At 46.9% G+C, this 15,024-nt stretch overlaps 3 protein-coding genes across 3 annotated transcripts; 1 reads left to right on the forward strand and 2 right to left on the reverse strand.

The window, feature by feature from the left end:
- Positions 1-765: 765 nt before the first annotated feature.
- Positions 766-6,165, reverse strand: BBBOND_0313970 (hypothetical protein; the record flags this gene model as incomplete). Its single annotated transcript, XM_012914227.1, has 1 exon — positions 766-6,165. The coding sequence occupies one exon, from the start codon at positions 6,163-6,165 to the stop codon at positions 766-768; it is 5,400 nt and encodes a 1,799-aa protein (XP_012769681.1).
- A 1,284-nt stretch (positions 6,166-7,449) lies between these two features.
- On the reverse strand, positions 7,450-12,655 carry BBBOND_0313980 (hypothetical protein; the record flags this gene model as incomplete). The annotated part of the gene is made up of 2 exons (XM_012914228.1): positions 7,450-12,012; positions 12,596-12,655. 2 exons carry the CDS (start codon positions 12,653-12,655, stop codon positions 7,450-7,452), a joined length of 4,623 nt encoding a protein of 1,540 aa, XP_012769682.1.
- Positions 12,656-14,384: 1,729 nt separating this feature from the next.
- Positions 14,385-14,714, forward strand: BBBOND_0313990 (hypothetical protein; the record flags this gene model as incomplete). Its single annotated transcript, XM_012914229.1, has 1 exon — positions 14,385-14,714. One exon carries the CDS (start codon positions 14,385-14,387, stop codon positions 14,712-14,714), a length of 330 nt encoding a protein of 109 aa, XP_012769683.1.
- Between the last annotated feature and the right edge of the window lie 310 nt (positions 14,715-15,024).

The raw sequence follows: 15,024 nt of genomic DNA on the forward strand, positions 1-15,024 counted from the left end.
ACGCGGACGCCTCTCACAGTCAACGCGTAACTCAACGCAACAACCAACCGAAGTCCCAACGCACCTACCAAATTACGGTTCATGTGCCAGCTTAGCACTTTGCCTGGGTGCTAGCTCATCACGTTGCCTGGTTGCTAGCTTACCACTTAGCCTGGTTGCCAGCTTAGCACTTTGACTGGATGCCAGCTTAGCACTCTGCCTGGATGCTAGGTCAACACGTTGCCTGGTTGCTAGCTTACCACTTTGCCTGGTTGCTAGCTTACCACTTTGCCTGGGTGCTAGCTCAGCACGTTGCCTGGGTGCTTGCTTACCACGTTGCCTGGGTGCTTGCTTACCACTTTGCCTGGGTGCCAACTTAGCACTTTGCCTGGGTGCTTGCTTAGCACTTTGCCTGGGTGATAGGTTAGCACGTTGCCTGGGTGCTAGGTTAGCATCTCGCCTGAGTGCTAGGTTACCACTTTGCCTGGTTGCTAGCTTAGCACTTTGCCTGGGTGCTAGGTTAGCACTTTGCCTGGTTGCTAGCTTAGCACTTTGCCTGTGTGCCAGCTTACCACTTTGCCTGAGTGCTAGCTTACCACTTTGCCTGGGTGCTAGGTCAACACGTTGCATTGTCCTTCAGTCATCACCTAATCTAGGTGCTATTTAGTTCACAGGTGGCCGCTAGAGTAATTCGAGACATTAGACAACGTTTGTTATTTAGGTGAGTAGGTGATATGCTAGGTGAGATGTTACGTGAGTTGCTGTGAATTACAAACGTGAATACAATTATGGTTGTAGATACGATATCTTGGCAAGCCTTCCGACTTGCGCTGCAGCCAACAATGACTGCGCCGTTATCTTGTGCGATGACGGTATTCGCAAGTGTGAGCGTATGTGGAGCACATCCAGTCTGCCAACCATGACGCAGATGAGGTAGAAGAGGGATAGTGACCAAAGTGCGAGGACCAAGTAGGTGAACGGTTCTCTGATGGTCCAAATAAAGTTGTCACATTCCTCAAATAATTTGGTGAAGTGTTGCGATTTTAGTACGTTTTGCAATTGCGCGTAAAGGTTACGGCAGTATCTTCTTTCAGTATCAGATAGCAATTTTTTGGCGTCGCCAAATGTGAAGCCGTAGTTGTATAAAGTGCTCAGCACACCACGGCATCTCACCAGCGATCGGCACCGACAGCTGTATCCATCGCCGTGTTTGCCCGGTCTACAAGAAATGCCGTCGACACATCTGCTGCATCCCCAATCTTGGCAAGAGATACTGCTATACGAATCGAACAATGATTTCAGATAGCTATACAGTGACCACGGTAAATCCACGGCCCATGAGAGATATAAGTCGGAATGCTTTTTAGCGAGATAACAATACGAATCGCTGCATAGGATCTGCAGGTAGGGTCCGCAGTGGACGTTGTCTTCGTTAGCAAGCATACATGACTGATCCATTGATAGAGTTGACAGATCCGCTGGCTCAGCAACCCTATGAGAATGGTCATTGCGTTTCTGTGATATGCCATATATCTTACTTAGTGCATCTGTAAGCTCGTTAGGTTTACTGTACAGGCTAATGGACACCTTATCAATTGATGATTCGATATGCGATTGCATCCCTTTCTTATCTGCTGAGACACCAAGCTTCCAACCCTTTACAACGGACAGCGCAAAACCGAAGTGTTCTGCCAAGGTGGATGGTGGTCTGGGTAGTAGGCAAGACAATAATGAAGCTACGTTGTTCTTTAACAGATCTTCAAGTATGTCGCATATAGCTTTACCAGTTTTCGTGCTACCGGAAAAGGCCCTGAATCCAAGTGGTGTGACGCAGGGCATCCCTGGTTTACCAGCAGGGCACGTAGTACATTTGGACTTGCATCCAATATCGGCTAATTGATGAGGTAAATGACCGGGTAAACAATCGTTTAAGTAGGACTGAAGGGGTGATGTTGGTTGGCAATTTGCTTTGGTGTTTGCTTTGCACTTTGGTTGGCACGTTGCTTCGTCACTCGAATGGTCCTTGCATCGCGATTTGCCTGACGGTACAACTTTACCGTATTCGCATTGTTGCCAACCACCGTGCTCAGCATCGAGACTACATTGGGTGGACAGGAACCTGAGCGCTGGTAACAGTCGGCGGAGAATGTCGAGCAACATGTCAAGGCACGAGGCTGGATCGGAAGGGTAGCGTAGATTGAACGAGTTGTCGCAATATTGACACGCATAATACGTAGCAGCGTCTCCAGTTCCAACTATGCACGCAAGAACGTCATATGATTTTGAACACATTTCATGTAGCGATGTGACTAGGCCATCATATGTGATGTCATGTGGATATGCCGTGACTGGCTCGATGCCAGAGTCGACCAATGGGATCTCCAGACCGTCATCGTCCTTCGCCTGTTTGTCCGGATTTTCGAGCAGTGATGGTAACACGTCGTGAAGCATTGCGTCATACACAGGCCTGTATGGCAGCCCTGTTAGCCATATGCACATCTCGTAGGCATTGCACGGTGACCTAGGTTTAGGTTGCAATACCATGTGAGAGACTGCATTGTACGTTTCTAAGTGTTCGAAAATCTGCGTTAGAAGTCCTCCATGATTCTTGGCGAAGCCCATTGATGCGTCTAATGACTTAAACTCTGTTGGATATTTATTGAATTCGTTATGCCTAACGAAGCCTTTAGCAAGTCTGACGGCGACATTCCAGCCGGTGCCGTCTTTAGTGATCAGGTTGCTGACGTCGTAGCCCACTCTGCGCAAATGACGTTCTAATTCTATCCGATCCGCTTCGCCCTGGATTTTGTGGTCCTTCCATTTCTTACCTCCGAAATAATATAGCTCATGAAGTTGTTGGTATATCATGTACATGATGGTCACGCATATTCTTGCACCGTTCCTTCCGTCTTTCGTCAAAATCATATTCTCCGCAGCATCTTTATTTGCCTCCTTTTTCTTCTTCTTCGGATCTTCAGTCTCCCACTTATCGATCGGCGTTGCACCGTCGTACATGTTGATGTACACCTTCCTCATCTCATTGACAAAACCAACCAGGCCCACACGGATGCCATCTAGGATGGCAGTGTTCGGATCGGCAAAATCCTGCGGCGTGAGCCTATTGACAGCATTCATCAGCTCATCGAGCAGGCGGGGAAACAAATAGTCATAGCCTTTTTTGGTGGTGATGTGATTAAGCAAGTCTCTTAGTACTCTATAAACTTGGTTAAGTTCGTCAGCATATTTTGCGTTATGGTGTTTAACAGGATTGCTTTTGTCGTTGCTTTCCTTGTTAAGCCGCTTGACCTCAATGTCGACGTGGTCCTTGAGTGGTCCGATTACGGTCTGAAATGCCGATGATAATGCTTCGACGCTTACATCATTAGCGACGATTCGTTCACAATTCGTATGGAGCTTTCGGAGTAAACCCTTTACTCCGCTCTCCAGGTCGTCGTTTATGACGATTCTAATTTTGTCAAATTGAGCGTCTACATCGCTTTTTAACTCCTCGAGTTTAGTTTCCATTGTGCGCTGGTATACATTCTGGACTTTCTGTATCACAGCATGGAGATCGTCGGTAATCTTATTTTTCATTTCGTTGGCTACTTTGTTAATGGCGTGGTTGGCCTTTAGTTTGGCTGATGAAAGTTGTTCTGCAGCTTTCGAAGTCCACTGGGTTAATGTCTCATCAACTGCTCTACATTTCTTTTTCACGTCATTAAACTTTCTGCCGAGTTCCTTGACATGTGTCAGTAGATCGTTTAGTTCCCTGTATAGAGTGCCGCTTTTTGCTTCGGTGTCGCGATCGGTTTTCCCGACCGTGTCGCTCAAGAACATTGCAATTTTCTCGCAAAGTTGCTCAGCGTCACCTTTTAATTTTGACATACCCTTAAATGCGCCTAACGACGTTATTGTGCTCTCACTCTCATCGAGGAGCTCAGCGAAAACTTTTCTTATAGGTTCAAAACGCTCACTCACCATGGAGGAGACTTTTGATTGAGCCTTACCGAGACCTTTGATGCATGCCTCGTGAAGAACAGTGGCTAGCTTTTTATTAAATTCGCCAAATGTTGCTTTTTCCTTGATCGCCGTGACCTGGGCTAAAATCGTATTGCCATGGTCCTCTTCTTGTATGCCTTGAGCTTTTTTGATTGCTTTTTCAAGATCATCGTCAAGTGCCGTGGCCATCACCCATGCATTCTTCGCGTTAGTCGCAAAGTTTAACTTAGAACTTCCCGTCTGTAGAGCAAAATTGTAGAGTTCCTTTGCCGCTTTCGACGCAGCAGATACAAGACCGGTCAAGATGAATTGGATTGCAACGGTGAGGGGACTTCTGAGAGGAGGCCCTCTCAATGGATTCACCGCCTCGAATTCGATTGCTTCAGCTATGCTGGATATGAAAGCATTAGACGTATCATCAAAATTCTCAGTTTCAATTCTCTCATTAAGCCTTTCAGCAAATGTGTTGATACAACTGTGGACCTTACTAACATTCCCCACGATGTCAGCTTGATCAACTATTTTCACAGGTTGAAATGCGTTGCCAATTAGGTTTTGTAGCCTCTTCGTGATTGCAATGGCAATTTTATTACATTGTCCTTTCAAAATAGCCTTAGTGCTTGTATCTATAATCCCGGGCTTAAAATAATCCATCGAATACGTCCCAATCCATTTTGCAATTTTTTTCTTGACGACCTCATTATTCTCCAATGTATGTTCTATCCAACTCTGCACCACAATTTGAAATCCATTTTCGTCAAACTTCTGAACATACCCATGCACCTTCCGTTTCATCCCCTCCAGACCATCCTCTTCATTATCATCTTCTGCATCGCCATTTAGGATGCTTTTTACATCACTGCTAATATCTCCTAGCATCTCCCTTATATGAGTTTTAACGTTTGTTTCAATTTGCTGTATTAATGCGTCGATCTCATGACTCTGATTTACACCCCAATCACCGCCTCTGCTGTTATAAGCATCAAAATCTTTCGGCACTTCTGCCGTAATGTCTCTGTAGATATTTTGAAGCGCCGCCATTTGTTCACTTAAAGCTTTTACCTGCAACGCAAACTTCTCTTTCTCTCCAATAATAGTCTCCTTAAGTTCCCGCGCCTGCCCCAAAATCCCTTCCACTCCTGGAACAATCACTTTCCCATAATTCTCTTCCAGTTTATCTATACCCTTACGCACATCCACAAAAGCTTCAAAAAGATCTTTCTCCACAGACACTTTTAATGCCTCAAACTCCCCGCGTTTCATAGTCGCGATCTCTCCATGCAGTGCCTCCATCGTGCTCTTAAACTCCTCCACAGCATTGTGCCCCTGAGTTTTAATCTGCGTTTCGACGTGTCCTGGCAACTGTTTCAGCGCCTCATCAAGCTTTGACAACACGTCAAGCAGATCATTGTTCTGAGCAGACGCAGCAAACACTCTGACGAACATCTCAACCTTGTCGAAATGCTCTTGGAGTCTTTTCTTAAGGTCGCGGTCAACAACTTTCACGGATTGTATTGTGTTTTCGAGTGTTGTTGATTCTAATTTTTTGGCCTGCTTAATGCACTTATGCAGTGCAGCTGACACTTCATTGGCCGTAGTGTTGTTAGCATTCTTTAAAGATTCAAGAGCTTTTTTAAAGCCCTTCTGCGGATTTGTTAGGTGTTCTGTATATATTGTAGTGAGTCTATCAGTAACATAATTAGTTTTCATGTCAACATTATTTTGGTAAGTACCGTACCAGTTGACCACCTCGGCTACCGCCGTCTGGAGACCCTTCTGGCCTTTACCTATACATGTATATATAGTGCCTATTAGTGCATGAATATCGTTAGATCTATTATTTGTGTCATAATGGTGAACATTATTGTCATCCTTCACCCCTTCAAGCACACCACTCAAAAATCCCATCACCCCGTCACACAGTCTGTCAAGGTCAGAGTAGACAATGCCTTTGCCAGTGTAGCCTTTGGAAGTAGAGTCGAAGCCGAGGAATGTCTCGAGGCCAGTGCAGAGGTTATTAAGGATGTTAGTAGGGTTGTTATTTGAGGTGTTTTTAAGGTTTTGAATTTTGTCAAATTTCTTGTCAAGCTCCCTAGGCGGCACATGGTCAGGGCAGTGGCAGGAGGTGGAAGAGGGGAAGGGAAGGGTGACAAGGCACAAGTTATTAGGATGGTTTATAGAGGTCATAGCGGAATAATGGCGATGTGATTCAAGGGAGGTAGAGTGGATAAAGGGGCGATGTAGAGTGGGTTAAGGGGCGATGTAGAGTGGGTTAGGGAGCGATGTAGAGTGGGTTAGGGAGCGATGTAGAGTGGATAAGGAGCGATGTGGAGTGGATAAAGGGGCGATGTGGAGTGGATAAGGAGCGATGTAGAGTGGGTTAAGGGGCGATGTAGAGTGGATAAGGAGCGATGTAGAGTGGATAAAGGGGCGATGTAGAGTGGGTTAGGGAGCGATGTAGAGTGGGTTAGGGAGCGATGTAGAGTGGATAAAGGGGCTATGTAGAGTGGGTTAAGGGGCGATGTAGAGTGGGTTAAGGGGCGATGTAGAGTGGATAAAGGGCGATGTGGAGTGGATAAAGAAGCGATGTAGAGTGGAGAAAAGGGCGATGTAGAGTGGATAAGGGAGCGATGTGGAGTGGATGATAATCACCACTTAGGTCACCACTGTCATCGCTGCCGTGACCATGCCGTCGCTGCCGTGACCATGCCGTCGCTGCCGTGACCATGTCATCGCTGCCGTGACCATGCGATCGCTGCCGTGAACATGTCATCGCTGCCTTGACCATGTCATCGCTGCCGTAACCATGTCATCGCTGCCGTGACCATGTCATCGCTGCCGTGACCATCAACTTGGTAACCATGTCATCGCTGCCGTGACCATGTCGTCGCTGCCGTAACTATCTCATCGCTGCCGTGACCATGCCGTCGCTGCCGTGACCATGTCATCGCTGCCGTGACCATGCGATCGCTGCCGTGAACATGTCATCGCTGCCTTGACCATGTCATCGCTGCCGTAACCATGTCATCGCTGCCTTGACCATGTCATCGCTGCCGTAACCATGTCATCGCTGCCGTAACCATGTCATCGCTGCCGTAACCACTAACTTGGTCAACACGTTGGTCAGCACTTTGGTCAGCACGTTGGTCAGGTGTTTGATCACCACGTTGGTCAGCACTTTGGTCAGCACATTGGTCAGCACGTTGGTCAACACGTTGGTCAGCACGTTGGTCAGCACCTTGGTCAGCACATTGGTCAGCACGTTGGTCATGGCATTGGTCACCACCTTGGTCAACACTTTGGGCAGCACTTTGGTAAGGTGCTAGGTCAGCTATTAGGTCACCACATCAGTTATGTACTACACAATCACATACAACGATTAATGAGTGATACAACAAATTAAAGCACAATTCATAAGTTAGGTGAGTAGGTGATGCTAGGTGAGTGTAGACAGTGAACACGTGAGTACGATTATGGTTGCAGATAAAACACCCTGTTAAGCTTGTTAACGCGTCCAGCAGCAAGTAGTGATTGAGCGGCGATGCGATGTGACGATGGTGAGTGTAAGTGAGATTTGATGTGGAGCAGGTCGAGGCGGATGACCATGATGTGGATGAGGTACAACAGAGAGAGGAGCCAGAGAGCTAAGACAAGGTAGGAGAAGGGTGTTCTGATTGTCCAGAGGAAGTTGTCGCACTCGGTAAAGAGGTCTGTGAAATATTGCGAATTAAGAATTTTATTTAGCTTCATCTGGAAGTCGAAACATGTTTGAACACTGTCTTTAGTGTTCAATGTGGACGCATCGGCAAACATAAATCCGCATCGGTACAACGTTGGTGAGACACCTTTACACAAAACTATGGATTTGCAGTGACATGAGTATTTTTCACTGCCGTGTTTTCCTCGCTTGCACGCATCGCCAGCCATACATTGTCGACATCCCCAATCCTGACAAACTACGTTGCAGAACTCATTGTATAGATTGTTGAGATAATTCCAAAATGTCCACGGCGAATAAACGACCCAAGAGAGGTATGCTTTAGAATGTTTATTGGCTAATATATCGTAAGAATCGCTGCAGAGGGGTGATAGGAAAGAGGCGCTACCAATTCTATTGGCTTTGTGTTTACACAAACTGTCTGATGTAAGATTTCTAAGGTGGTAATATTCACATTCGCCATGCTTCACGGAATCCGAACCGTATGCATTAATGATGGGTTTAGTGAGCGCGAATGGATCTTCGTAGAGATTGATGGACTGCGTTTTTATAGATGATTCAAAAGCGCCCGCAAATGTCTTAATCTTGCTATATACGGTTGTTGCAGGATTGACATTCTGCGCAATAGATAAAGCAAATCCGAAATGTTCTGGTAAAGTGGCTGGCGGTGTCGGCGCGAGACAGAACAGCGATGTACAATATTCATTATCCAAGAACTTGGCAATCATATCGCATAACTCTGCACCCGTACGGGTACTGCCGGAAAATGCCCTAAATCCAAATGGCGTTATACACGGCATTCCCTTCTTATTACTAGGACATGTTAAACATTTGGATTTGCAACCAATGGTCTCCAGCGTATGCGGTAAGTGACCAGGCAAGCAGTCGTTTAAGTAGGACATTAGCGGAGAGGTTGTTCGGCAATTTGGTTGGCAATTTGCCTGGCACTTTGGTTGGCACGTTGCTTTATCCCTTGAGTGGTCGTTGCACGGCCAGTTGGTGGTGGCGATACCTTTGCCGTATGTACAGTCATTCCAACCATTATGTTTAGCGCTTAGGCCGCACTGGGTCATCAGAAATTTGAGTGGAGTGAACAAGCGACGGAGAATATCAAGCAGCATGTCAAAACACTCTTCACCTGATGTGGGATATTTTAATTTATGAGAGTTACTGCCGAAGTCGCAAGCGTATATTGTATTTGCGTCGCCAGTGCCAAGTATACCTGCCAACAGTAGGTATGCGTGCTCTGATAAGTGTTCAATAGCATCACTAATATGCGCGGGTAAGACCGATTTTGTATGAGCGTTAATGGGTTGAAGTACTTTCCTTGATGGGTTCAGCTCATCTGGAACCATGAACAATTCCGGAACGTGATTTAACAATCGACCGAACGCGGTGTTGAACTGCAGTCCTGAGAGCCATATCAACTGCTCGTATACGCTGCAAGGTGTTTTAGTTGCGAAGGATGTGGAAAGATGAGATATCTGGTTATATGGTTTAATCACAGCGTAAAGTTTCGGAATTACGCCTTCCTCATGAACGACGTCGAACGTTGGCTCCGACTCATTTTCCAAAGATCCTTCAGCCCCGTCGAGCTGAGTAAAGGCGGGACTAAATAAAACATGGTCTCCCGTTGCTAGGTGCCGAAGGATAATATTGCTGTTCATCGTTGCTTTATTATTCAGCTCACCACGATCTATGTTTCGATCGCGGCCAACGTCGTAACCGTTATGCCTAAAGAACACGCCGTAGAGACCAGCGCGTGGTTGACTGGAGTTATACATCGAATAGAACCTCCAGTTTTCACCTGTCCTTTCGATTCCTTCCTTTAGCTGCGTTAGTTCTGTATATAGCACGGGAAGTGTAGTCAGGCATACTTTCGCGTATTTGGATGGATCATCATCGAACAGTGTTCTGTCTGAGTACGTACTGACATAGGCGTAATTAAGCTCCTTGTCGAAGTGCGTCATCGCATCCTTGAGGAGGTTAAGCAAATTGGGATGCCTTCCCTCGCCAAAGGTATCGGCTGTCAAGGAGCCTACAGCATTGATCAATTCACGTAAATAAGCGCAAAAGATGGTATCATAATTATAGATTTTGTTGTCATGATTAATTAAGTGGCCCAGCAATTGGTCAATTTTGCTCTTAATGTTTGCGACTTGCTTCGATTGCTTATTACGTTCTAACAATGTACCTTGACCTGGCGTGTCAAACTTTTTTGGCGTTTTTACTTGCCATTCAATATACGTAAAAATATCATCAGCATACGTTTTGAATACCGATGCCAATGGTGCAAATCTTCCAAGCGTCTCCTTAGGTGTTTGATTTGCCCGACCTACAACAGTTATCATAGCATCAAGCTTATTAGGTGAAACTGCACTTCCACTTGCGTCCACATCCCCCTTAAGTCTGCTCAAGAAACCCTTCACCCCGCTCTCCCTATCTGCCTGGATAACCCTCTCAATCTCCTGCAACTGCGCCGTGACAACGCTCTCCAGCGCGGCGAACTCGGCCTGCTTCTGCTTCGCGAAGAGGGATTGGACTTGGTGGGTGAGGGTGGAGAAGGCGGAGGAGACGGTCGCGAGGAGGGTGGATTGGAGTTGCGAAACGGCTGTTTTAAATTTCTTGCTGGCGTTAGACAGAGCTTCATGAATGTCATCTATGGCGGAATGTAATCGTTCGGCAGCGGATCTTAACACAGATTCGATGAATTTCAAACTTTTCATCACTAGGTTCAACTGCTGTTCTAACAGCTGGATTTTACTGTCTGCCTCAAGCTGGGCATCATCAACAGCGCTGGGAATTTTTTCAAGCATTGGAATAATGGAGTTCATTGCTATTTTTGCAGCATCATATAGCGATTTGTTTGTTTCATACTCTCCAAGAAGTTTCGTGTTTACTTTTTTTCCATCAACATGCGTAAAAGTGTAGTTGACGTGCTCTTTTATCCCATTGATCATATTCCTAAAGGCACCGTTCTCTTTTTGAGTCAGGGCTTTTTTCGTCAGTTGATAATATTCCGACATGATTTTGCTGAAGGTAGTTTCGATATCCCCTATTGCCTTGTCTACTTCTTTCACGATGTCTTCTCCAATAACGGTGAATAATGATTTCTCTGAGCCTCCATTTTTATGTCTAGCCGTTTTAAGATTTTCTAGCGAATATAATAATGTTCTTCGTCCGTATTGGTTTGGTTCTGATGCATCTTGCCCCGATAAGCTTTTTACATTTTGTAGGCCATCGGCGGTTTTCGTAAGCCACTGTCTAATTTCAGTACCATCCAGTGTTCCGAGATTTGAGATACTAACAGCAACACCTCTGATACCTTTAGCAGCGTCTTCATACTTTGCTTCATTTAACTGTAGAACAAATCCTTCAATGGCATTCTTAACAGTTTTGGTTTTCAAACCTATCAAGTCGCTTTTAATAGATTGGTCAACGTTGTTAATGAACTCCACTGCCCTACGGACAGCCGCCTCAACTAATCCATTAACCGACAACAACTTCGCTGTATAATCGTTCTCTATACCCGTGCCTGCCCCTGCCATCTGGTCAAACTGAAGTCTGAGATTAGATTTATCCCCACGTGTAGGATTAATCTCCGTCGTCTCATTGCGTAGTCTGACAAACAATTCTTTCGTATCATTTCTACATTCCGTAAACGCATCCAGCAAATCTTCGACGTTATACACAGCTGAGTCAATCGCTTCCGTCACCAACTTTAACTGCGCATCTTTTTGTTGACCCATAATTTTAATCCTATCTCCAACTTTTCCTATTTCAACATCTAATGTCTTCTGTAAATTCGTGATGCCAATGTTAACAGTTCCATTGAGTTTTTGTTTCTGACTCACAAGCGCGGTGTCCATGGCCCGAGCAAAGTGCTTCACCTCAACGTCTTCCGTCACCCTATGAAAACCCTCCACTGCCTGCAAGAGCAATTTAACGTTATATGTTAACATACCTTTTAGATGTTCATCGAGCTTTTTAACGGCTTCGTCGACATTATTCGCTCTAGCAGTAATGAATTTCCCCCCCGTGGAAGCGTCTGACAATTGTTGAGTAAGAGGCTTCGAGATTGGCTTATTAAATTCTGATTTGGCAGTTTTAATGCTTTCCGTAAGTTGCTTAAATGCGTTTTTAACTACTTCAATTTCTGCATCTAATCCACTCTCATACCCCTGCAGCCCGCTCCTAACCTTCCCAATGGCATAGGCAAATCCCGAAACGCCAAGTCCCTTGCCTATCGTGGATTTTAAAGTGTTAATTGTATCTGTTATTTCAGGATTGTAATGTTTTAATAGGTCCATACTTCCCTCCAGACATTTAAGCAAAAATCCCATCACTGCATCACACAGCCTGTCAAGGTCGGAGTACACAATCCCACTGCCAGTGTAGCCTTTGGTGGCAGAGTCGAAGCCGAGGAAAGTTTCGAGGCCGTCACATAAATTAGTAAGAAGATTTTTAGGATCATTTGGTGACTTACTAACATTATCATAATTTTCACAAAGCTTCTTCACTTTCTCCAAAGCCTCCAACTTGGAGTGCAATTTGTCTGAGTCAGCAGAGGGAGAGGGGGAAGAAGGAAGAGGATTAGGATGGTTATTAGGCTGTTGAAGTTGATCATTAAGACGATTAATTTCTGCAGTAACTAACTTACTAAGCTCACTAATTTTCTCGGTGTCAACAGCCTGGCCAGCAGACTTGACAGACACAGAAAGGGTAGTAACAAGAGAAGAGTAAAGCTTTTTAAGCTCTTCATGACTGTTTATTTTAGCGATAATAGCATTCTTAACGGCTTTCTTAACACTCTCACTTTGACCAACAAATCCTCCAAGCTTACCAGCCAATTCACCAAGCTGGACAATCTTCTCTTCAACAGACTTAAGAGCCTGGGACTTGGGAGAGGGGTCGAAGGGTGACAAGGCACAAGTTATTGCTATGGTTTATAGAAGTCATAGCGGTATTATGGCGAGGTGATTCAAAGGATGTAGAGTGGGTTAAGGGAGCGATGTAGAGTGGATAAAGGGGCGATGTAGAGTGGGTTAAGGGGCGATGTAGAGTGGATGAAGGGGCGATGTAGAGTGGGTTAAGGGGCGATGTGGAGTGGATGAAGGAGCGATGTAGAGTGGGTAGAGGAGCGATGTAGAGTGGGTAGAGGAGCGATGTAGAGTGGATTAAGGGGCGATGTAGAGTGGGTTAGGGAGCGATGTAGAGTGGATAAGGGGCGATGTGGAGTGGGTTAAGGAGCGATGTAGAGTGGGTTAGGGAGCGATGTAGAGTGGATAAGGGGCGATGTAGAGTGGGTTAGGGAGCGATGTAGAGTGGATTAAGGAGCGATGTAGAGTGGGTTAGGGAGCGATGTAGAGTGGATAAGGGGCGATGTAGAGTGGGTTAGGGAGCGATGTAGAGTGGATTAAGGGGCGATGAAGGGTGGATAAGGGGCGATGTGGAGTGGATAAGGGGCGATGTGGAGTGGGTTAGGGAGCGATGTAGAGTGGATAAGGGGCGATGTAGAGTGGGTTAGGGAGCGATGTAGAGTGGATTAAGGGGCGATGAAGGGTGGATAAGGGGCGATGTGGAGTGGATAAGGGGCGATGTGGAGTGGATAAGGGGCGATGTGGAGTGGGTTATGGAGCGATGTAGAGTGGGTTAAGGGGCGATGTAGAGTGGGTAGAGGAGCGATGTAGAGTGGGTAGAGGAGCGATGTAGAGTGGGTAGAGGAGCGATGTAGAGTGGATTAAGGGGCGATGTAGAGTGGGTTAGGGAGCGATGTAGAGTGGATAAGGGGCGATGTGGAGTGGGTTAAGGAGCGATGTAGAGTGGGTTAGGGAGCGATGTAGAGTGGATAATAATCACCACTTAGGTCACCACTGTCATCGCTGCCGTGACCATGTCATCGCTGCCGTGACCAGTCATCGCTGCCGTGTCCAGTCATCGCTGCCGTGTCCATGTCATCGCTGCCGTGACCAGTCATCGCTGCCGTGTCCATGTCATCGCTGCCGTGTCCAGTCATCGCTGCCGTGTCCATGTCATCGCTGCCGTGACCAGTCATCGCTGCCGTGTCCATGTCATCGCTGCCGTGTCCATGTCATCGCTGCCGTGTCCATGTCATCGCTGCCGTGTCCATGTCATCGCTGCCGTGTCCATGTCATCGCTGCCGTGACCATGTCATCGCTGCCGTGACCATGTCATCGCTGCCGTGACCATGTCATCGCTGCCGTGACCATGTCATCGCTGCCGTAACCATGTCATCGCTGCCGTAACCATGTCATCGCTGCCGTGACCATGTCATCGCTGCCGTGACCATGTCATCGCTGCCGTGACCATGTCATCGCTGCCGTGACCATGTCATCGCTGCCGTGACCATGTCATCGCTGCCGTGACCATGTCATCGCTGCCGTGACCATGTCATCGCTGCCGTGACCATGTCATCGCTGTTGTGACCATGCGATCGCTGCCGTAACCTTGTCATCGCTGCCGTGACCTTGTCATCGCTGCCGTGACCACTAACTTGGTCAGGTGGTTGGTCATCGCATTGGTCACCACTCTGGTCATGGCATTGGTCAGCACGTTGGTCAGCACTTTGGTCAGCACTTTGGTCAGCACGTTGGTCACGGCGTTGGTCAGCCACTAGGTCACCACGTTGGTCACGGCGTTGGTCAGCCACTAGGTCACCACGTTGGTCATGGCATTGGTCAGCACTTTGGTCACCACTTTGGTCATGGCATTGGTCACCACTCTGGTCATGGCATTGGTCATCACGTTGGTCACCACTCTGGTCATGGCATTGGTCAACACGTTGGTCATGGCATTGGTCAGCACCTTGGTCACCACCTTGGTCAGCACATTGGTCAGCACCTTGGTCAGCACATTGGTCACCACTCTGGTCATGGCATTGGTCAACACTTTGGGCAGCATCTTGGTCACCACGTTGGTCATGACATTGGTCAACACGTTGGTCACCACTTTGGGCAGCATCTTGGTCATGGCATTGGTCAGCACTTTGGTCATGTGATTGGTCATCAACGCAATCACTTCTGTCTATAACATTAGATGCCAGTTGGCAGTTAGGTTATCAGTGGGATATGGATGACGATGTTCGCGCTACTAAATTGCTTAGTTTAGCTGTAGAATGCGATGCAGAAGGGTATCTTGCGTACGAGGAAATCGCGGATGTTGCGGCCCACCGGGAAGCGGAAGATGCACAGGTCGAGCAGGATGATGGCGACGATGATGGCAACGATGACGGCGGCGATGGCGGAGTAGGGAGGGGGGGATAGTGGAGTAGTCACCTCACTGCTCATGTAATTTGCCATAAAGCAATC

This window comes from Babesia bigemina (genome assembly GCF_000981445.1).
Source record: "Babesia bigemina genome assembly Bbig001, chromosome : III".
NCBI classification, from domain to species: domain Eukaryota; phylum Apicomplexa; class Aconoidasida; order Piroplasmida; family Babesiidae; genus Babesia; species Babesia bigemina.